Genomic DNA, 23,373 nt, shown 5'->3' with positions numbered 1-23,373 from the left:
GAGATGTAGCCAAACAAAATTTGGTGATGATGTGGCACTAACTTCCTATCTGAATTCTATCGACACACTTGTTGTTATCGTGTGCCTTCAAGTCATTTCTGACTTATGGCAACCCTAAGGCCATGGGGTTTTCTGGGGCTGAGAGTATGTGAGTTGCCCATGGTCATCAAGTGTGTTTCCATAGCTGAGCAGAGTATCAAATCCTGATTGCTACAGTTATAGTCAAATGCTCAAACCACTACACTATGCTGGCTCTATAGATACACTAGTTAAAGGTAAAGGTATTTTCCTTTGACAAAGTTGTTAAGTTGTGTCCAACTATAGGGGGTAGTGCTCATCTCCATTATTAAGCCAAAGAGTCAGAGTTGTCAAAGACTACTCTGTGGCCATGTGGTTAGCATGACTGTACAGAACGCTGATTACCTTCCCACTAAAATGGTACTTATTTATCTACTTGCATTTTCATGCTTTTGAACCAGAAGCTAGGACTAGTGATGAGAGCTCACCCCATCACATAGCACTTGGGCCTCCAACTGCCAACCTGCCGATCTTGCAATCAATAGAGTCAGCACCTTAACCGTGTCACTATACTACTGCAGAATGTTAATATAAGCTAAATGTCATCATACTGTAGTAAAAATACTATGATGCAACATGGCTGCACTCAAATACTTTGCCATAGACCAGTGCTTTTTTGTTTTGTTTTGTTTTAAAAGGAAGCATCCCTATGTGCCCTCTAGATGTGGACTGTGAGTCCCAGCCATCATAGTGAATGATAAAGATTTGGAGGGTCACATGTTTATGGTACAGAGATTCTTTCTTTGTGAAAGAGCCTACAAATGGCAAAATCAAATTGCTGTTGTACAGTATAGTTGGCCCTCCATATCCATTGATTCTGTATCCATGGATTCAACCATCCATGGCTTGAAAAAAAATTATGAAGTTCAAAAAGCAAACGAAGGCCTGTTACACACGGGCCTAAAAGTACGCGTTCCGCGCGTACTAGGGTTAGAAAGGGCCGTCCTTTCCGGACGACCCCAACCCTAGCACACATGGAGCACGCACAAAATGGCGGTGCCCTATGCACACAGGCGCCGCCATTACGACGTCACGAATGCGCCGCCTCCAAATGAGGTGGCGCGGATGTGACGTTGTCACGCCGCGCGAGGGCGCCTAGAGCGCCCTTTCTGCGGCGCGAAAAGGAGCTCCGAAACGGAGTTCCTTTTACAGTTTGTGTCGCTGGTGCAGCCTTCAGATGGCTGCGCCAGCGACACAGAGCAGAAAGGGGCAAAGCGGCCCCTTTCTCCTCCTCCCCGCCACTATCGGGTGTCCTTGGGGCTTGAAGCCCCAAGGACACCCCTTTCCAGGCCGTGGGGAAGTGGCCTTTTGCCGCTTCCCTGTGGCCTGGAAGTGGCGGATCGGGGCCTCGGAGGCTGCCATTCTGGCAGCTGAGGCCCCGATACAGCGGGGAAAGGGGCAGGTGCAGGCCGCCCCAAACAGGCGGTCTGTAACTAGGGTTGCCATAACCCCCCTGGGGGCGTGACAAACCCGATTTTTGGCCCCTTGGCACGGTCACGGCACGGTTTGGGTCTTAGCCCCGGGTTGAGCTGGTTGCCGCTGCCGCCGCCGCAACAACCATGGCTGTTCTGCAGCCGCCGCCACCATTGCTGCTGCGGCTGCTGCTACTGCAGCCTTTTCGCTGCCTGACTCGCTTTGCCCTGACCCTGCATGGGCTGAGCAGGAGCTCCTGCCCTTCAGGCTGGCTGGCCAATGGCTGGACAGCCCTCCCCTGCTGCAGGAGCCTGTGACTGCTAGCAGGAGGCAGGGCTGTTTCAGCTCCACTCTCCCCATTGGCCAGCCAGCCTCAAGAGGAGGAGTGTCTCCTCTTTGGTCCCTGGCGCGGGCGAGGGCAGAAAAGAGCCTTGCCTGCAAGCTATCTCTCTTCCTTCCCCTTCCCCTATTTTTTCTTCTCTTCTTCTTCCTTTTCTTCCTCCTCCTCCTCCTCCTCCTCTTTGTTTTCTTCCCCTCCTTCTCTTCTTTCTCTTCCCCCTCCTCTTCTTCTTTTTCTTCCCCTTTTTTCTTTTCTTCCCCTCTTCCCTTTCCTTTTTCTCCTCGGCTGCTGCTGCTGCTACTGTTGTGGTTGCTGTCGTGTGCCCAACTCCTTTCTGACTAATGGCAACCCTGCCTAGCCTCCCTTCGCTAGCCCCTCTTTCTCTAACGCCCTTATTTAATCCCTTCTATCTAAACCTCTATCTATTTACCCCCCCTAAGCCCCCCTCCTCTTCTTCTCAAGGATCCAGGACTTCTCAGGGCTTTGCCCCCATGCAAAAAGAAAAAGACTGACCCACAAATCCCCCTTATAGTAAGTGGAGATACACTGTACCTGGGGGAAAAGAGGGGGTTGCAGGGAGCAAGGAGAAGGAGGAAGGGGGCAATTGCTAAGAAGGCTTGGAACATATAGTTTGCCAGCTCAAGGGGCTGCCTGTCTACCTTGGCTCAAATGCTGAGGATGCCTGGACTTGTGCTGCTGTGTGTGTTTTGGAATTGGGGGGGGGGTGGCCAGAAAGGGAAGTACATTTCTGCCATCTGTCGAGGAATAATACCAAATGTCCTCCATTTTGAGCATGCCTAAGAAACATGAGTTTATATCAATACTTTTTTAAAATCATTATTTTTTTCGCGTGTCCTCCATTTTAAAAACATGTCCTACATTTGGGGCTAAATTTTGTCCTACATTGTCCTACATTTCCCCCACCCCCCATTTTTCCTGGTTTGGAAGTTGACAGTTATGGCAACCCTATCTGTAACCCACCTTTGATTTTGCCATTTTATATAAGGGGCACCATTTTACTACCCCATTGTATATGAGAGTTGAGTATTTATGGATTTTGGTGTCCATGGGGAGGTCCTGGAATCAAACCCCAATGGATACAAAAGGCCCACTTTATTAGACTTATTCTGTGCTTTCCAATTTTCTTCTTCTGATCTCCACTTTTTTCTTCCTCATTGCAAGGAGACTGTGGTCCCATACAGACAGGCCAAAATAAAGCTGCTTCTGGTCACTTTGGAGGTATGCTGTTTCAATGATGCATACGTACTAAGAGTCTGGAAGCTGCAGCTGCGCTCTAGTCCTTAGGACTGGATCGTGGCTTTGGCGCGGCTTCCAGACTCTTAGTACTCATGCATAATTGAAACAGTATACCTGCAAAGTGACCCGAAGCAGCTTATTTTGGCCTGTCTGTATGGGGTCTTAGTGAAACAGATGATATTGATTAGCCTGGCCTGGATTGACATTAATGTTACAGAAGTGTGTGATTTTATCACGTTTAGCCTTAGACCTCAGGCGAGGGTACCTTTGACCACACTGGCATTTACTGCCATGCCAAAATGTTTGAAAAACTTCCCCAAAATAGCAATAGCAAGCAATAACAGCTTCATTTATATACCGCTTCATGCTCAATTAACTGTAAGCTAACAGGGTGTGTTTTTGTGTTAAATCTCCTAGGAGGTTCCTGGAAGTGTGATTCTGCTTTAAAGCAAGGTGCATGTTCTTGTGCACCTTGCTTACAAAAGAATAAATAGTTATTTTGCTACAATTGTGCTACTGAAATTTGCCAGCATGGAATGAAATTTGGCAGAAACCAGGGGCTTCATAAACAGGTAGTGGGCCTATAAATTGGCCATCTCTGCCATAGAAATGTTTGGATGTGAAGCAAAATGTAATAAGGATGCCTTCTGCTGTTGTTCCTTTTGCAAGACCCTGAACAAGCAAACAAATGAATAAAATCTACAACAGCAACTCCAAAACAAACTTCTGCTTCTTACTGGGGCTAAAATAAACAGAGCTTCAAGTACTAGTGCTTCTTAAAATAGGGGTTCTTTGCAGCAATGTTGTAAATTTGGTAGCTGTGGTTAGATAGAAATCAGATACTGATTAGGAGGTGTTTTTGCTTTGTTTCAGGTAGAACAGAGTAAAATCAATTGTCTGATCGCTGTATTGCCTCATTGAAGTTCTCCAAGTTTTCTTATTTTGATCCTTATAGGTACTACTGGCACTAAAGTTTTGACATTTTTCATCTTATAATGAAATTCAAGACCATGCAACTTCTTTATTTCCCTCCCTTTCAGTTAATCATGATTAGCTTTTCTTTATTCTCCCTCTCCTCCAGTGGTCTAAATTAGTAATTAAATGCAGTGTTTAACCATCACTCCTTGCTAGATTATAATTATGAAGATTCAAATGCACAAATAAGGCCTTGCATAATTATGAGTCTCTTGTCAATGGGGAGAATCTGAAGAGAGAGAAACAAATCACAGGATCATGACAATTAAATACCCAAATTCCCACTATCTTTGTAATATCAGTATGAAATTTATGCTTTAGGGAACAAACAGACTGTTGCCGTTAAGAGTGAATAGTGTACAGAAGTAGATTTGGTGACCTACTATTGTAAACTGTAAACCCTTCCCCCAATGGCGTCACTAGGGTTGGCATCCTCTGTTGCAGTAACTCATGGTGTCACCCCCCTCCACTGACCTCCACCTATACCACACAATACTGAATTCTTAGTAATGTTTTTTGTACAAATGCACTTATAAAATGTAATTCCCCTATATCACTGAATATAATGGCAACAGTTGTGACATAAACAACTAGCAAAATTAAAATTATACCTTTAAATTACGATATCATACACATAGAATAAATGTGTTTACATATATATATATAGTTTCATGTGGTTAAAGGGAACATTTGGTAAAATTTGATGTTCTTAAAGTTTTAAAAACTTTAAAACAAATTTTAAAATTTGAGATTTTAATATTTTTTTAAAAAACACGGAGGTCTCCTTTCTCCTTCCACTGATTCTCATCCCACTCACACCATCTCTTCAGTATTTTAAAGAGATACAGGTGAATGCCACAGCCCATTTCTGCCAAAATACAAATATTTAAGGAGCAGTGGTGTCACCCCCACCTTAGAGTGTCACCCCCAATAGGCTGCGATTCTCTTCCTATGTTTTTAAAGGAGATTCCCAAACAGCAAGTCTCTTGTTGCTTATATGGTACTATAGCACTAATCCAGGTGTGTATGTGTGTGTGTGCACATGCACGCATAATTTGGTCATCTATACTTCAGGGAGAAAGAGGAAATACATCATACAAAGAGAGGATAAAAAAAAAGATATAGATGTTCATAAAATGTACATATACAGTAGCTGGTCTCTAGAGCCAGTGTGGTGTAGTGCTTTAAGCGTTGGACCATGACTGTGGAGACCCCGGTTTGATTTCCTGCTCGACTATGAAATCCACTGGATGATTTTTGGGCAAGTCACACTCTCTCAGTCTTAGGGGAAGGCAATGAAAAACCTCCTCTGAAGAAACATGCCAAGAAAACCCCATGATAGGTTTGACTTAGGGTTGCCATAAGTCAGAAATGACTTGAAGGAACATGACAACAACAAATGCCGATACATAAATAGGCAAATTCAAACATAATTTCTATAATATTTTTGAAAAAGACATTACATCCCACCATAGGAAGTTAGACTGAGGAGATTATCAGACAGGAGATGGGATGTCCTTATCCCATCCTTCCCACATGATTGCAGGAAGGACTTTCAGATGTCGCTGAGCTGATCCTGTCATTGTCCTGTCAGTGAGGTGGAATTGTCCCGTCCTTGCCCTTCATTTTGCATTAATGGAAGAACCCATTAATGCAATTTCACTTCACTGACAGGTTTATGACAGGATGAGTGCGTCAAAGTGTGAATGTCTTTTGCATGATCGCTGTCACGGATGGGATAAGGATGGGCTTCACTTCTGTCCCCCATCTGATAATCTCTTGAGACCCTGTATTTGTTGCTGTTCAGGTACTAATGGTAGAGGGGCAAATTCAGGGCTCCTTCTCCCCCTGCCTATGATATGTTATGTTTAAACTACAGTGAGATGGGGAAATCCTTTGAATTAATGACACCTTCAAGCAGAGGACTGATATAGGACACATGGCCATAGTAGGCTATGCATAGTGAATTATGGTGATTGTGTGGAAGCTACCATGAAAAGGATTTTGCATCTAATATGGGGTAAACTTTGTGCCATCATTTCTGTTTTGGAATTGACAGCTACACCAATCATGCAGAATGTTTGGTCTTCAGCATGAATTATTTAGCAGCAGTGAATATGATGCCACCAGCCATTGCAGGTTTCAAGTGTAATGTTTGAAAGTTCATGTTCTTTGAGTGACTGTAAAATATTAGAATTTAAAGCCATGTCAGTTTACTCAGATTTTACTTGAGACACACATTCACAGGGGGACACATCCACATGTTGATTATTCCTGTCTGTCAGCACCGGCTCTACTATTAAACAGAGTGAGACACTAACATATACTGGGTGACATGAAAGGGGCATCAGTTGCAGCCACCTGGTTGTTCACTTCTGCTGGTGAATAGACACAAGGCTGTTCTGAACCTATGCTACTCAAAATGGTGGTCTGTGGACTGGTGCTGGTCTGTGAGCCATCAACTGCTGGTCCACAGAGAGTCTCTAGTAACTTATGCAAATATGATAATAATACAGTACAAATATGGTACTACTCTTTTGCACACTGGAATTTCTTTTTCTTGGTCTACTGCACTGGGTAGTTTGAGAAGCATTGTTCTACACAACCTATCCTGCATTGTCCGCAATTAGCTTGCTGCCCTCAGGTGAGACAGAGGATGATTCCCCACCAGCAGTGGTTCACCTGTTAATCTGGTTGGTCTGGAAACACACTCATGCTTGGTTGCCAGGTTTGTAGTTGAACTGAGAAAGAAATGAGGTAGAAGACATTGGTGTTATGTCTGTCTCAGTGCCGTGAAGCATTGGAGGTATGAGCATTGCCAATGGGTGATAAACAGGCAGCATTTCACAGTCTGAAAGCTGGGATTGATGGGATCTTTTGTGTTGGTTGTGGGCTGATGAACATGGAAGACTGAAAGAAAAATGTCAACCTGATGTGCAAGATGAGGGTGAGAGGACCTCTTTGGTCCACCTAAGATTCCCTCCTGAAAGGAATAAAACACACTAAAGTGTTCAGAACCTGAAGTTTTAAATTAAGTGTGGAAATGATCCATGCATGATCTATCTATCTGTGCAAGTCTTCTCTTTTTAGTACAGGAGTGGCCAAAGTCCATGGCTGCATGGGGTCCTCAGAAGTAAAGTACTTTTTAAAAATCACATTTTTAGAGGCCTTGTCTGGCTCAAATTGTGCTCTAGTGTACTGAAGCAATATTTGATCCTTTGAAAATTCTACTGGATGAACAGAAATGGATGACATATGAAGATATACTAGTTAAGAAAAAGGATGATTTTGTTTTAAAACCTTTGGAACAATTAAGGGAGGAGGGCCATAACTGTAACTGGTTTCTATATCATCAAATCAAATCCAAATTCAGAGAAGATAAAAAAACCCAAGGATTTACAGGGAAAATAACGGAATTAGAGAAAATTATGTTAAAGGGGAAAAAGTCGGGTGCTTTATCAGCTATATATAAGAAATTGTTAGAATACTGGTTGGAAAAGGAAATCAAAAGATAATATGATAAAATGGGCAGTAGACTGTAAAAAAGCTTTGGACTTGTCACAGTGGGAAAAATCTTGGAAAGTAAGACTTAAATATTCTACTTGTCAAGATATTAGAGAAAACTATTATAAAATTATTTACAGATGGCATTTATCACCAGATAAATTGGTAAGAATATACGGAAATGGATCAAATCGGTGTTGGAAATGTAAAAATGAAAAGGGAACCTTCTTTCACATGTGGTGGGAGTGTGAAGAAGCTGAGAGATTTTGGATAATGATTAGAAATGGAATACAGGAAATTGGCAAGTTAAACTTAAGTCTCAAACCAGAAATCCTTCTGTTAAATATGATACCCGATGAAACCAAAAGGAAACATGGAAGAATAATTTTCTATATGTTGACTGCAGCACGATTAGTATATGCCAGATACTGGAAAGTTAGTAAGGAAATCGGTATGGAAGAATGGGTTTTAAAACTATTGGATTTGATGGAAACGGATTTGGCATCAAAAAAATTGGAGGACAGAGGAAACACTCGATATCACTCAGATCAGGGAAGGAAGGAAGGCAATATAGAAAAAGAAGATTGGGAAAGAATTATTGATTATATTTCTGAGAAATGGCCAAATATCCAAAACAAAATTGACAAGGGCTTCTTGAAAGAGAACTGATTATGTATATCCAGTTAAATTGATATATTAATCTCCTTAAAGGAAAATAAAATAAAATAAGAAAAGACAGTTTAGGTAAATATCACAATTAAGCTATTGGGCATTATGGATATACAAGTTATTGCGTCAAATAGATAATTGGAAATTACAGATATTTAAAATAAATAAAGAAGGAAAAGTAGAAAGGAAACAGTAAGAAAATGAAACGGTTTGGGTTTGCTTTGGAAGTCTTTTTAATTTGTCGAATGATTGAAGGTATGGAAGGAAGAAGGAAGGTATGATTATGAGAATGATGGGGGCTGGTTATGGGGGGTGAGGGGACTGAATTGTTATTTGTTATATGTAATGCGAGTTGTTGTATAAATGTTGTATGTGTTTATATTGTTTGCTTAATAAAATAATTTAAAAAAAATTGTGCTCTAGTGTAAAGGGCATTGGCCACATTTTCCCCTCCCTTGGGCCATTTTAGGTTCTAGGAGAAGTCTTTTCTAAAACAGCCCTCTGTTCACTAAAAATGGCCGTGGAGCCTCTAGAGGGCATTTGGGGGGTAAAACTATGGTTTTGGGGTGTACTTAGGGGGTATAGTCTTTTAAGCTCTCTTGCGGGTGCAGTGCAGCCTGTAGCTCCCCATGGTTGCTCACCTCTAATTTAGCCAACTGCCAATTCCAGGATGCCATAGGATGTTGCCATGGCAGTTAAAGCAGAATCATAGCACTATAACTGTGTAGTATGAAACAGCCCCCAGAGTCAGCTGAGTCTACTATCAGTAGCAATTACAAAGGTGTATTTGATCATTGCCTTCTGACTGTGGGACCTCTGCCTCCAGGGACAAGACCAAAGAACAGTTTTGAGCATCTCCAAAAAGTTGTGGTTTTTTTAATTGCATGTGTTAAAACTATACAGTTTTTTTAAAATAAATAAATATATAAATTATTGACTGGGGTGAAATGACTAAATCTATTGGATGAACAAGTGGGAACTGTTAAAAGCAAAATTGTGAAATTCATTTCAAGAGAGGGTTTGTGCAGGATAACCACCCATTGGATTATTATGCCCTGCAATGACTCTGAACTTGTGTGCTACTTGCAGCTTTCATTCCTTTTAAATACAATTAATTTCTCTAACTGAGAGAAGTATTTGGTTCTCTTCCAGCTAACTCAGCGTTAGCTTCTGCCTGAAGCTTATTCAGTCTAGCAAATGTAGGAAGGAAAAGGAGGGTGGATGGGGACAAGAAGCTGTGAAGTTTGATGGCTGTGTTTCTGATTTCCTACTGCACCAACACATTCACTTCATAACTGCCTGCGGTTATTTGTTAATTACTTAGATTGTGGTGTTTAAGGGAGGGCGATATATACACCCCATACCCTGTAGTAAGAAACCTTTCAGTAAATGGTGCTTTCAGTGAATGCTAAAAGAAAACTCTTGTTTTTTTCCTGCTTTGTATGCAAATCTGACATTTGGTATAGTTTATTCCCCTTTTCTTCTGGGAACATGGTGGACCAATGGTAATATTCTTAGAAGCAGGTTTAATGGATATATAGGGAATTTTCTTTGCATATTGTTGAGCTATAACAAACCAGGCCTGACTCTACATCTGTTCTTTTGTTTTCCTGTACAGGATATTTGTGGTGGGGATTGGATTTTTCACTCTCTGCTTCTTAATGACATCACTGGGAGGGCAGTTTTCAGCCAAAAGACTGGGAGACTCTCCATTCACCATCAGGACTGAAGGTAGGTAACATTATGACACGTTTAACTACGTTTTCCCAATGGGCAACCCAGGGACTCATTCATTGTGAATTGCTGGTGAGGCCAGGGACTAGTAAACCCAGGCTGTCGCCAAGCATTTACCCATTCAGATGGTGAAAATAATCCAAGTAGAATCTGTGTTGAATCTTTGTTGTTCACATGCATTTTGAATGCATCCAAGTAGGTTTTTGGGGGGACTGCCTGAAAACCCAGTTAACCCAGCATAATCAATGCTGGATTTTTTCCCTAAAAGATTTGGATTGCCAGCTATGTGAATAACCATTGCGAATAGACCCAGGTTAAACCAGGATAAAACTCTGCATGCCTTAAATGTGCTTCAAATACATTTGCATCATGGACTTCATCTTTATTTGAGTGCTGACATGTGTGAGCAACCAAGCTCACAGAGATGTGCATAGACACAGTTCTGTAGTGTGAACAACAAACACAGAATGCCTGAGTAAAATTATTTGCATAGTTGTGCTAAAAAAAAACAGTGTGCAAATGACCCTTTAAAGAAGGAAGGGAGAGTTGGGTCAGCACTAGGTTTGCCAGAATAAAAACTGGAGATGACTCCTGTACTTTTAATGGTTGTGTAGCAGTGGGAACTTCAGCAGGTGTTACTTTTCATGCCACAAGATAACAAGCAACCTCTGCTGGAATTCCATCTTCTACATAACCATTAAAAGGAAAGAAGCCCTCTCCAGTTTTCACTTGGGTAGCTCTAGTCAATACCACTACAGACACAGGACATTAATTTGCCGGTAGGATCCTCTCTCTCTGCTAACTCTAGGCCTGCTTTGAGATTGAAGAGCCAGTGTGGTGTAGTGGTTTTAGTGTTGGACTGTGACTCTGGAGAGCAGGATTCGAATCCCCTCTAGGTCATGAAATCTCACTGTGTAACCTTGAGCAAGTCACAGTCATTCAGTCTCAGAAGATGGCAATAGCAAAATTCCTCAGAAGAAATGTGCCAAGAAAACCCTGTGACAGGGTCATCATAAGTCAGAAATGAAGGTAAACAACACATACAACACACACTTTGAGACTGGCTGTTTCCAGATTGGCTTAACTCTCCCAGAAGAGAACTGCCATCATGGGGCTAACACTGACAGACCTTCCAGAGCTTTCAAAGAGTTGGAAGAGCCACGTCCTCAAAAGGTTCACATCCTTTCTGACTTCTCTTGGGCTTGCTTACCAGGGAGTTCCTGGCAGCATGGTGTTTTCCAAGCCTTCTCTTGAGAGTTTATCGCATCGGGGATAAAACGTTCTCCAATGCGTTACAATGGGCATGAGTGAGGCCGCGCACGGAGCGTGATGGGAACTCGATCGGGCCCAGAACGCTAGTTTACCGCACAGGGAACGCCACTGGCACTGCCGAGCGTTCCCATTGTATTCCCATTGGGTTCCAGGGGACGCCATTTCTGGGAACTGTTTCAAAGCGTTCCCAGAAATGGCGGCCCTTGGAACCCGATGGGAACGCGATGGGAACACTCGGTGGCGGTGGTGTTCCCTGTGCAGTAAACTAGTGTTCTGGGCCCCATTGGGTTCCCATCATGCTCCGTGCACAGCCCCGCTTGTGCCCATTGTAATGCATTGGGGAACGTTTTATCCTCAGTGCGATAAACTCCTTGGTGTGGCTTCCTATACTCTGTTTTCTCTGTAGTTGTGGGTGCTTTAACCTTCTTCCAAGATTCTGTGGTTCTGGGCCGTGACACCTCGGGCCAGAGTCTTGCCCAGTCACTGGTAACTACACACCACACAGTGCTTTCTCCTCCTCATTTGGATCTGTGTCCACTTCTTCACACCCCTTGGTAAATATGAGTGTGAGGGCAGGGGTCATGAATGTAAAAACTTTGTATAATGCATTAGCTGAAGTTAAACTGAATTCCAGTAAAAAAGGGACTTTTAATTCTGATCAGCCCTGCCTGCTTTAGGTGGGGGTACAACATGGATTAAAAAATAAAATTATTTAAACACTGTTAAACTCTGTTAAAATGTTATTAAAACACATACACATAGGACACATTAAAATCACCCAGCATAAATTAAAATAGTCTAATTTAAAATTCACAGATTAAAATCAACTGGATAGATCTGGTGGAAGAGAGCCATTTAAGACTCTGTTAAGTTCAGACAGCACATGTAGCTGTCAAATCCCTCCTGGCAGGTCATTCTACAGTTCAGGGATGTCTAGCATCCCACCTGCCACCTGCCTTTCAAAGATGGAGTTGTCTGGAACAGTGCTTTGGTTAATCTCTCAGCAGATGGACAGGGTTTGTTGAAGGGCAATTAGCCCTTGAAATATATTGAGATAATGAAATGTTCTTGCTAGGCAATTGGCGACAGTGTCCGTGTATTTATGGTGATATGTGGTCTAAGTTTGAGCCATGTGGACAACTGGACAGTTGCTATGCTTTGTTTGTGAGAGACCAGCAATGATGGCTAGAAAGTGGCAGAACCCTAGATTTTCATAAATTCCTCTCAAAAAACATAACCAATTCTGAAAAGCAAAAGATAATGGAAGACAAAGGGGGAGGGGGAAAAAGGACAGTTCTTGCTGAACAAAGCAGCTCTCTACTAAAATAAAATAAAATAAAATACACTCCAGGGCGGCATCTACACTGCAGAATTGGTGCAGGTTGACGCAGCTTTAACTAATGTGCTTCCATCCTATGGAATTCTCAGATTTGTAGTTTTGTGAGATATTTAGCTTTCTCTGTCAGAGAGCTCTGGTACCACAACAAATTACAAATCCCAGGATTCCATGGGATGGAGCCACAATAGTTAAAGCAGTGTCAAACTGCATTAATTTGCATTGTGGCAGCAGGTCAATTCTTTTAGATTGTAAGCCTGAGGGCAGGGAACCGTCTGACTAAAAAATTGATGTACAGCGCTGTGTAAACTTACAGCGCTTTATAAATAAAGGTTAATAATAATAATAATAAATGCAGCATATGGTTGGCAGCTTCCATCTGGAAGTTTCTCTAATAAAAAAGAGTGGCTTTGATTCTGAGTGAGATACAAAATATATGTGGAATAATCATTTGGCTATTTGTGCTGCTGTAGCAAGAGAAACTACTACATAATGGGATGTTGAAAGATGAGCGGTGAGAGCTATATATGGCTCCTTTTGTACACCACCACAATCATAACCACACAATACTGTATAGAGGACAGAAGAGAAATGATTGCTAAAAGTTCCATTTAACTTAAAAAGGGAGAGAGAGATGCAGGAGGGCTAATGCTTCTTGGAAACAAATTTCACACATGCCTCCCCCCCTTGAAGAGAGCATTTTCAAAGGTAAAATTGGCTGGAAGCCACAGGAAAGCTGATTTGAAATAGGTCATGGTGGAAGGTTTTGCACATCATACAACTGGACTCGGGAAGAATACATAGATGCCCATGGTTGTTATATATTTAGATAGTGTTATCCAGTGACAAGCTCCTGCTGCTTATTGTTCTCTGGATAAATAATAACAATACTAATAACTACTGCTGCTACTGCTACTATTACTACAAGTAATAGTATTCCATCCCTTTCTCACTTATAGCAATAGCAGTAGAATGTACATTTCTATACCACTTATCAGTGAACTCAGCACTCTCTAAGCAGTTTACAATCATTAAGCTAGTTGCCCCAGTAAGCTGAGTACCTATTTTACCAACCTACAAAACGATGGAAGGCTGAGTCAATCTTGGAGCTCCGGGAACAAACTCACAACCTTGTGGCTGCAGTACTGGCATTTAACCACTGCACCACCTGGGCTTCCTGATTATTACTTATTACTAGGTAATGGTTGTCCATCCTTCAGATTTTTGTGTTCTTCAGCAACTATGTGGTAATCACATTTAACCCATCCAAACTCCAAATTAAGGATGGAAAGCTCTTGGACCAGCAGATACTTTTGAACTACAATTCCTGACCATTGACCATGCTGGCTGTGATTTCTGGGGATAGAAGTCTCAAACCTTTGGAGGGCCAAAGTTTCCCCAAGCCTGCATAAAATGAAAAGTGGTTTGTTTTTGTTAACTGCTGTCAAGATGACTTCTACTTGGGTCCAAGCTATCTCAGAGACCGCCTCTTCCCATACAATCCTCCCCGCGCTCTCCGGTCCTCTGGGAGGAACTTGTTGCAGCCTCAAAAATCGAGGCTTGCAGCGACCTCCCGGAGGGCTTTTTCTGCTGTCGCCCCAAGCTCTGGAATGACCTGCCAGACGAGATCCATCAATTAACATCTTTGGACAGCTTCAAAAAGGCTGTCAAGATGGATCTCTTCAGGCAGGCCTTCCCAGACTGAAATATCCCGGCCTCAGGATCTCAGGATTTCAGGATCTCCCCCCTCCTCAGTAATGTCTCCAAAGCCCCCTTTTCTTTAGAACTGAAGTTGCAGTGGTTTGATGGTTGGTATTATTTTGTTTAATTTATTGTTATTTTAACTAGTTATTGTGGTTTTAAATTAGATATGTAGTTTAATAACTTTTTAAGGGGGGAGGGAAATATATTGTTTTTATGCTGTATGTTATTTTAATGTTGTAAACCGCCCGGATTGGTTCACCACAGGGCGGTATATAAATAAAAAAATAAAAAAATATATTATACTTGTGGCCCAATTTCCTGCTTTTGAGTAGAATAAGCTTCTTCAAACTCTATCTAGCTGCTACTAATCACTGATTTACACCGTGTGACTCAGTAACTTAGTAGCAGGTTACTGAGTGGTTTAACTTGTACTTTTCCCCACCTCTGATTCTGCAGAGACTTTGCCTCCTTGTCCCCCTTCTTCGTACAATGTGCTTATACCTTTCATTGGACATAAGCAGCACCCTCACATTGGTGAGCAAGATGGGAGATAACATTGCCAAACAACCTCCCAGTTAATGTCATTTCAGAATTTTTCCAGATGGCTTTCTTTTCCTTGTGAGATTAAAAGGGAAGGGGTAGTAAGGCCAGCTATTTGTGCAACTAATTCAGTGTCCTTTCTTCCCTCGCACAAATCAGACTATTACTACCTCAGCAGAGTTTGACTGAAATTGTGCAAGGTACTTTGGGCCTCTTCTGCCCAATAATTCTTGAAATTCCACTTTGTCTTCGCCAGAGTGTCTTTAAATCCCAACCTAAAGCACACTGCTCCTTATAGAATCCAATAAAAACAGAAAGCCATTTCCAATGGCTGTTTACAGATGTGGGAAAGGGCCTTTGTGATCTGATGTGTGTACACATGTACATCTATACACCCATTGGGGACTGAGAAACTGAAGTCATGTTCCTATAGATATTTGCATGGGTTTAGCAATTACTTTGTTCAGTGTTCCTTCATTTCTTTGTTGTGTGTGACTTCTAAGCCCTGAGGATGACAAAGTGAGGTGTATGTCTTCTGGGTGGACTAGAGAGGACTTGGCAACACATGTTGAGAATACAGGCACTCTGAAAATACCTGGGAATTTAGTCACCACCCAGGCCCCATGGCTTGCTGTCTTGTCCTTTAAGGCTCTTATTTGAAGGATCATTTGTTATTTATAAAGACTAAAGCAGGGCAGAGAAGGGCTGCTATCAACCATTCTGAGAATCCAGCCAGTAACAGCTGGTGGCTCCAGTTTCATGTGTGTGGGACAATGACTATCCTCCATATTTTAGCCGAAACTTTAACGGAGTTGCTTTAGGTCAATATATTACAGCAAATATTACAGTACTGTCACTGTCAATATATTTTTACTACTGTTTTATGTGTATCTACTAAATGAAATATGTTGAAAGTGTATTGTAAATACAGTGGTCTCTTGGTATTCACTGGGGGTTGGTTTCAAGACCCCCTGTGGATAACAAAATCTGTGGATGCACAAGTCCCATTATATACAGTGGCACAGTAAAATGGTGTTTCTAATATAAAGTGGTAAAATCAAGGTTTGCTTTTTGAATATTTTTAAAAAAAATATTTTCAAGCTGTAAATGTGGATGCAGAATCCATGGCAATGTTGATTAAAATATTTATATCCTGCCTTTTACAAGGTCTCGTGGTGGCATAGAAATAAAGTGAGTATGAACAGGTTGAACCAAATTAAAAGAATAATATTCCAGTTTAAAATAAAAACATTAAAGGTGTGAAATTGAGGAATACAGCCGGCCCTTCTTATACACAGATTTTTTATACATGGATTCAAGCATACACGGTTTGAAAATGTTCCAAAAAAGTATAAATTTCAAATATCAAACCTTGATTTTCCATTTTTTATCGGGGACACCATTTGCTATGTCATTATATTTAATGTGACTTGAGCATACACAGATTTTGTTATACGCGGGGGATCTTGGAACCAAACCCCAGCTATAACAAGGGTCCACTGTATATTCCATTGTTTAAGAAGATCTGAAACCTGGCTCAAGCACAGGTTTGCCTAGTCCAGGGGAAGGAATGTAGTTTGATGGCTGGAGAGCATCCATTTTATGGGGAAGCATGAGCAGTATAATCCTCAGTCCTGCAAGAACTAGGCTTCTGGAAACAGTGTTTCTCATCAGGTCTTCAAATCTGCTGTTCCTGCATCCCTTGACACTTTTTGTGGTTCACCTGATGGTACTTGACCTTGGACAGTGGTTCCTGAACAACCTTTTCATTGCTGTTGTTTTGCACCCTAGACCATTGCTTGACTCTGTATGACCCATATCTGATTTATCAGACTTGCTGGTAGAATTCAGCTAGTTTGATCTTTGCTTTGTCTTCTGACTTTGCTTCTAGATTCATCTTGCCTAGTTTTTCTTTATGTTGGGTGTATGCTTTTGTCTGATTGACCTCAGAGTGTTAAGACCTTGGCACTTGAATTGACCCACCAGGAAACAGGACAGGTGAAATATCACAGATTCTTCAAATTATGTGGCCATGTCAGTTGAAGCATGCTAGCAGTTTTAATCCCCAAAGTAATCTTTTCATCTCTTCTTTTTCTCTCCATGTTGACAAAGTGTCTCAGGAGTAGATGGAGTGAATGGAAAGGCAGAGGTGGAGAGGGGATTGTTATTTAGGAGACCCTTTCAAGAATAGCAAAATTGTTTCTGTGTTTAGCCTTTTTTCATAAAGAGGGTGTGCCTTTTTGGAATGGAGGGTTAATTTTGAATCTGTGGCCCTATCAAAGGAGTTCTAGTTTCTTACACACATCTAGTAGAGTTATTACAAATCCCTAATGACTGTTTTATCTGAACACCTACAGATTTAATCAGGCCCAGTAGTCACTCATCAAATCACAAAGCCAGGCAGTAGTGTTTAAATTCTTCTCTGAGTCATTCATAATATTTTCAGGTGCCTTTCAGAATTGTTCACTGATACAAAAGCTGGCCATCACAATGGGAAGTTAAGTGAGTGCTTTCAGAAATCCAGGGCCTGATTCTGATTTCCATTGCACTTCTGGCAAACTGACACCATTCTACCAGCCAGCTTCTGGTTTTTGCGCAAGGATCTTGGCTGGATCAGAATACGATCTTCCTGCAAATGACCTAAATTTTCTTAATAGCTTATTTTAGTTAGAATTCAGGGGGGGAAAGGCTAAACGAAGAGTGATGGCTTGTTAAAAAGACCACACGTTGTGGGCGCAATAACAGAAACACATGCAGATTTCATTACATTGCCAATGAGCCTCCAGAGATACATTTGAAAAATAAATTGGTATGCAGCAAGGACCTAAGGGGGAAAATTACAGAAATACCGCTAGCTGCAGCAATGATGGTTTGTTAATTGCAGGAAAAGTACACCTTGGAGATTGCAACTTTGGGTTCTCAAGGGACAGCTCAAGAGCTGTTGATGCCTGAGGTAGAAAATCCAAATAGAGTTTTCCCCAGTAAAAATATAGTAACTGTCTAGCTGACATTCTTTTGCCCTAAAAACTGTTGTTTGAAATCCCCCGCTGATTTGCCAAACAATAGGATCTTCTGGGATTTTTTTGTATCTTTCCACCTGTTCTGCCTCTTTCCATCTGCTCCCAAATCACTTTCAGTTTTGCCTTCTGATGAAGTCTGACTATCTCCTCAGTTTACCTTTTATCTCCAAAACCCACCATTTGAGAACTTCAGCAAGTGTCAGCATCTTTTCTTTTGTGAAAAGACTGAGGCAAAGAAGGTGTTGAGTAATTCTGCCTTTTCTCTGTCCCCTGTTAGCATTTAGCCATCTTTGCCATGCAGTTGGATAGGATCAGATCTAAAATGGTTGATCCCCTTGTTGCGTCTTCCAACTTTTGGACAATGAAATTGTATTCCAGGCAAGTGAGGAATTTGTTAGACCTTGAGGATTTGGCTGAGTTTGACTTCCAGCAAATATCAGGATAGCTGAAGTCACCCATCACTACTACATCTCTCCTTTCAGTATGTGTGGTCTTCTGTTCAAGAAAGGCAACATCCAGGTCTTCAGTCTTACTTGGGGATCTGTAGTAGATTCCCACAACAACATCCCTGTTGTTTCCTTCACCTTTAATTTTTATCCAGATGCTCTCCACCTCATTTCCAGGATTTAAGTCCTGGATCTCTTCACAGATCTAAACATCCCTGACATATAATGCTATTCCTTCTTCTTTCCTGTTTGACCTATTTCTCTTGAAAAGGTTATACCCCTGTATTACTACATTCCAATCATGAGACTCATCCCACCAGGTTTCAGTGATGCCTATTATATCATATTTCCTTGGTTGTGCTAGGAGTTCAAGTTCATCTTGTTTATTTCCCATGCTGTGTGCATTAGTGTAGAGACATCTAAGACATGGGTCCTTCTCACTAGCTACCTGTGTATAGTTTTTTTCCTCCCACTGTTGGGTCACTGAACTATTTGCCTTGCTCCCTCTGTAATAGTTTGACCATTATCTCCAGCCCTTGATGAACTTCTGTCTTCCAAAGTAGTGTCTCCCTCTCCCACATAACTCAGTTTAAAGCCCCCCCCATATCAAATTTTGAGACTATTGGCAAAAATATTTCTGGCATCTGGCATGAGATGCAACCCATCCCTTGCCAGAAGTCCCCCCTCATGGAACCTCAGTCCATGATCCAAGAATCCAAATTGTTCTTGGCAACACCATCTGCAGAGCCAGTTGTTCACATCACATTGTGCTAGTTTAGAGTTCTGGGAGCTGTAGTCCAAACCAGCAACTTTTCTAAGATCTGGATCACAGTGATCAGGCAAATGATTTGCAGCCCTAATAATTATCTGTTTCATGAGATTTTCTTGTTTAGGTGTTCCACTACCTTTGGTGGGTAATGAGTACACTAGCATGCCTCTACAGACCCTTAGATAATAAAACCACAGGATCCATCCCTCTGGCAGTGGTGTGCAAAATTCACAAAACATTTTAATTCTTTATGCAACAATTTTCTTTCTTATCTTTCCAGTATAAAGGATTTTTGTATCAAAATTACAATGGCACTAATGGTAAAGAAAGTCAAAAGGAAATGATAATTACTATACTGAAATAAATGGTACTGCCAACAGAATTAGTAGTACGAGAATAATAAAAAAAAACCAACCAGTAGAATAATACAGCAGAATAAAACTATGACTATTAATTAATTCCCCAATAAGTCAGAGAAATGTAACATATAAGTCACAACACTGAATGCTCCAGGGGATGGTTCCCAAGGAACAAATTTTAGAGGTGAGATGGCATTAGAGAAGAGCCCTCTCCTCCATTGGGCCCTTGGCTTTCCTTTGGAGATGGAGGCCTCAGAAAAAGAAGGTCATCAGAAGATGCTTCTAAGTGACAGGCTGGCTCAAGAGTGAGAAACTGAAAGATTTTTCCATTTAGTCCAAAGGAGGAGTTAATTGTTTGGACAACAGTGACAACGCTGGCTATGGGATTCTGGAATTTATCATTGAAAAAATTATGTTTGCTTTGCTCCAGTTTAGTCTAGTATGGTCTACTTTGATGGCAGCAGCTCTTTCCTACCCATGTGCTTTTTAATGGAAGTATCCAGAGTGTGGGAAGTTATTTTAATTAAGGAACTAGTTACACTGGAGTTCCAAAAAGCAGTTAGTTAACATTATAATTATAATGTTGTTGTTGTGTGCCTTCAAGTGATTTCTGACTCATGACAACCCAAACCTATCATGGGGTTTTCATAGCAGAATTTGTTCAGGGGAGGTTTAACCTGCCACTGAGGCTGAGAGAATTGACTTGCCTAAGGTCATCCCTGCTTGGCTTTCCATGGAAAAGCAGGGATTCAAACCCCGGTCTCTCAGTTTTTTAGTCCAAAACTCAGATCACTATACCTCATTGGCTCAAATGTTACTTTTTTTATTAAAAAAAAACCCTGGGAGTAACTACAATAGTTACTTTATGGTGTGTAAAAATGAATATCTGAATGCAGGAGTATGAGGCACAACACATGAACCATGAGATTTTCCTCCTCTACTGTTAATGACAACATAACCTATAACTCCACAAGGTTACAGTTTCACCACAAAAGGAATAAGGTTATCCCTCCTCAAGTGTCATTAAATAACTTAATGATAACTGCATTTGTGAACCGATTCAATATCGATTCATCGCCACTATGTTACAAGGCAGCAAATCTCTTTGTGGCATTTCTATCCAGTCTGAAATTTCCATTCACCACTGTTCCAGATCAAAATAGAGGCACCTCCATTTGCTGAACCATGGATGCGCGATCTGAATTGATCCAGTAGCTTATTCACACTATCGGAGATGCAGATCATTGCTGTTCTTTAAAAAAGAACCACTAAAGGATCTGGTGATAAATGCACTGGTTTAAATGGGCTTTTTAGCCCCCCCCCCAACTGCACTGAGTAGAATCGGTGTACATCTGAACAACAGGGAAATAACCCAGTGTGAATGGGGCCAAAGAATCATTTCCAAGCTCTGAAGACAGCAGGGATTACAAGTAGGACCTTTCACATCCAGAGTACTTTATCAATGAACTATGGTCTCCCCCTTCCAGGACAAAAATTCTTTCGTATCTTAAGGCCTTTCTTCCATGCTCTTCCAAATTTAGTGTATCAAACACCACGGCACAATGTGAGTCAATCTTGAAAGGTCAGAGTAGGGGATCATTGATCTTTGCATGTCCCAGGGAGTTTTTTCAAGAACAATGGATTACTGGATGGTAGGATTTCTCAGTGCCTGGCAGCAGCAAATGCAGGCAAAGAAGTTGTGCCATTTGCCTGTGGAAGGACTTCAGGCACATCTATGTCAATTAATTTTTATAATATGATTTTGGTCATTGAACTCTTTCAGAACTTGGGAAGTTCCTTGGAAGCTATTTGGAAGCTACTAATGTTGATGCTATTTGTTTAAGTGGTAAGATGATGTTCAGATGACCCAGATCATCATCTTACTGTTGCTTCTTGTTGTAGTCTTTTCTTGCAGGTTTTCCTGCAAGAAAAATGACTGTTTATAATGACTATCTATTCACAGATAGATGAAGTATGCAGAAGAACTCGTTGGGTACTTGCCTTCGGCTTACTGTTGTACATAACTGTTTTGAGGAAATTAAAAAAAAAACACTTAGGAAGACAGATTGGTCTGTGCTCCTTGCTGGACTGTTTAAAGATTTACAGTTGTTCTAGCCCAGTGAAAGCTGGATGCTAATGGTAAAAGGTGGAAAGGGGAGTGTAATTCCTCAGCTGATTTGTTTGGTGTGCTAGTGGTAGTTGCTGCTGTTTATGAGCAATACTGGTGTGTGTGCAGTGAGGATCAGATGATGGCAGAAAAGCACCCTCAAGGGAGGATTTTTTTTCTTATTCTTTGAATGAGGTGTAGCACTTAGCAAGGTATGAGACATCATTTTGCAACCAAGCTGTTCAAGTATAATGGCCATTTTCTAAAAATCCCACAGGGAATTGCTCAAGTACCTCTGTCTGTCTTGGCTATATAAGTTTGGGAATATTAGCTATCATGTGCTTGCTAAACAACATCTCAAGAATCATCCCAATTAATGTTACACTGCCTATTTTCCACATGCTGTATCCTGGCCTAAGGCTATGGGGATTGTCCCCTCCCCCCCCCACCGGATAGCATCTGGAAAAGATAACAACTTCATGACATTTTACTCATGTTCTCTCATGCCTGCTGAACATCTGGGAATATGTGTCATTGCATTGTCCATTCCGCTTGTTTTATTTTTCATCTACTCTTGACAATATTTTTTAATGGGAACCAAACACAATATATTATTAACTGTGGAATGTCTTAATCACAAATAAATCAACATGGCAAAAACCTTGGCTCCAGCCACGCCACATTTAAACCTTCCTATGGGATGTGGTGGCTCAAGTGGTTAAGATGCATTGCTGACTCTACTGATTGCAAGATCAACAGGTTGGCAGTTTGAGGTCCAGGTGTTGCATGATGGAGTTTGCTCCCATCACTAGTCCCAGCTTTTGCCAGTGTGAAAGCTTGCAAATGAAAGTAAATAAATAGGTACCACTTCAATGGGAAGGTAAACAGCATTCTGTGTAGTCATGCTGGCCACATGATCACAGAGTTGTCTCTGACAATGCTGACTCTTCGGCTTATTAACAGAGATGAACACCGCCTCCTATGGTCAGACACAACTTGTGGCAACCTTGTCAATGGGGAATACCTTTACCTTTTTAAAGCTACTTTAACTAAATTGATGCTATTGCACTCTGGCACATCATGACATGGTATGACTCACTGGAAAAGGTGATAATACTGTGTAAAGTGGAGAGCAGTAAAAAAAAAAAAGATCACAACATAGGCAGGTTGAGTCAATCAAGGAAGTTATGGCTCTGAGTTTGCAAGATTTGGCCAGGGCTGTTGTTTACTAGGCTCTTGGAAGTCTCCCATGTATAGCTTGCTGCAAGTTGAAGCTGGCCTGATGGTAAAAAGCAAAAGACTGCTTTGAGCACTAGGAAAGAGAGAGATCCATACCTGTGGAATAGTCACTGAGGACATTTTAAATATCTCTGTATTACAAGGATGGGAAAGATGCAACTCAGTGAATGAAGATGGGTGGCCACTTTTGGCAGTCCCAGGCAGCATAGCTTTTGCCGAGGAATCTTGGGAGTTACTATTTAACAACATGTGGAGGTTCACATGATTCTCACCCCTGTTTTATGGTGTAATGATTGACTCACATTGTCTTGTAGTTAGCATGAGGATGAGGCATTTGTTTGGAAAGGCTCTGATACTGATATACCTGCTAGTCACCCTTAAGCAGCTAGGCATTCAGCAGTTATTAATCATGCAACAATTAAATCAACGACAAATCAACTTTTAAAGTATATATTGCTTGTTTTTAATATGTATTGGTTCTATACAATCTTTTAACTGGTATTGTGTGTTTAATTTGTTGTGGTTCTCTGCTTTGATCAATAGAGAGAGATGGATAAGAGATGATGATGATGATGATGATGATGATGATGATGATGATGATGATGATGATG

At 41.3% G+C, this 23,373-nt stretch overlaps 1 protein-coding gene across 1 annotated transcript in view; it reads left to right on the top strand.

Annotated features, from left to right (window-relative positions):
* Positions 1 to 23,373, top strand: part of MGAT5B (alpha-1,6-mannosylglycoprotein 6-beta-N-acetylglucosaminyltransferase B) — a 311,177-nt gene that overhangs the window by 8,141 nt on the left and 279,663 nt on the right. Inside the window, exon 2 of the mRNA XM_042455871.1 lies at positions 9,855 to 9,967. Within this exon, the coding sequence (XP_042311805.1) occupies positions 9,855 to 9,967 (113 nt within the window). The remainder of the gene's footprint in view (positions 1 to 9,854; positions 9,968 to 23,373) is intronic.

Source organism: Sceloporus undulatus, chromosome 2, assembly GCF_019175285.1.
Source record: "Sceloporus undulatus isolate JIND9_A2432 ecotype Alabama chromosome 2, SceUnd_v1.1, whole genome shotgun sequence".
In the NCBI taxonomy this organism is placed as follows: Eukaryota; Metazoa; Chordata; class Lepidosauria; order Squamata; family Phrynosomatidae; genus Sceloporus; species Sceloporus undulatus.
Note: the sequence above shows the minus strand (reverse complement) of the source record. Positions and strands in the feature narration are given on the sequence as shown.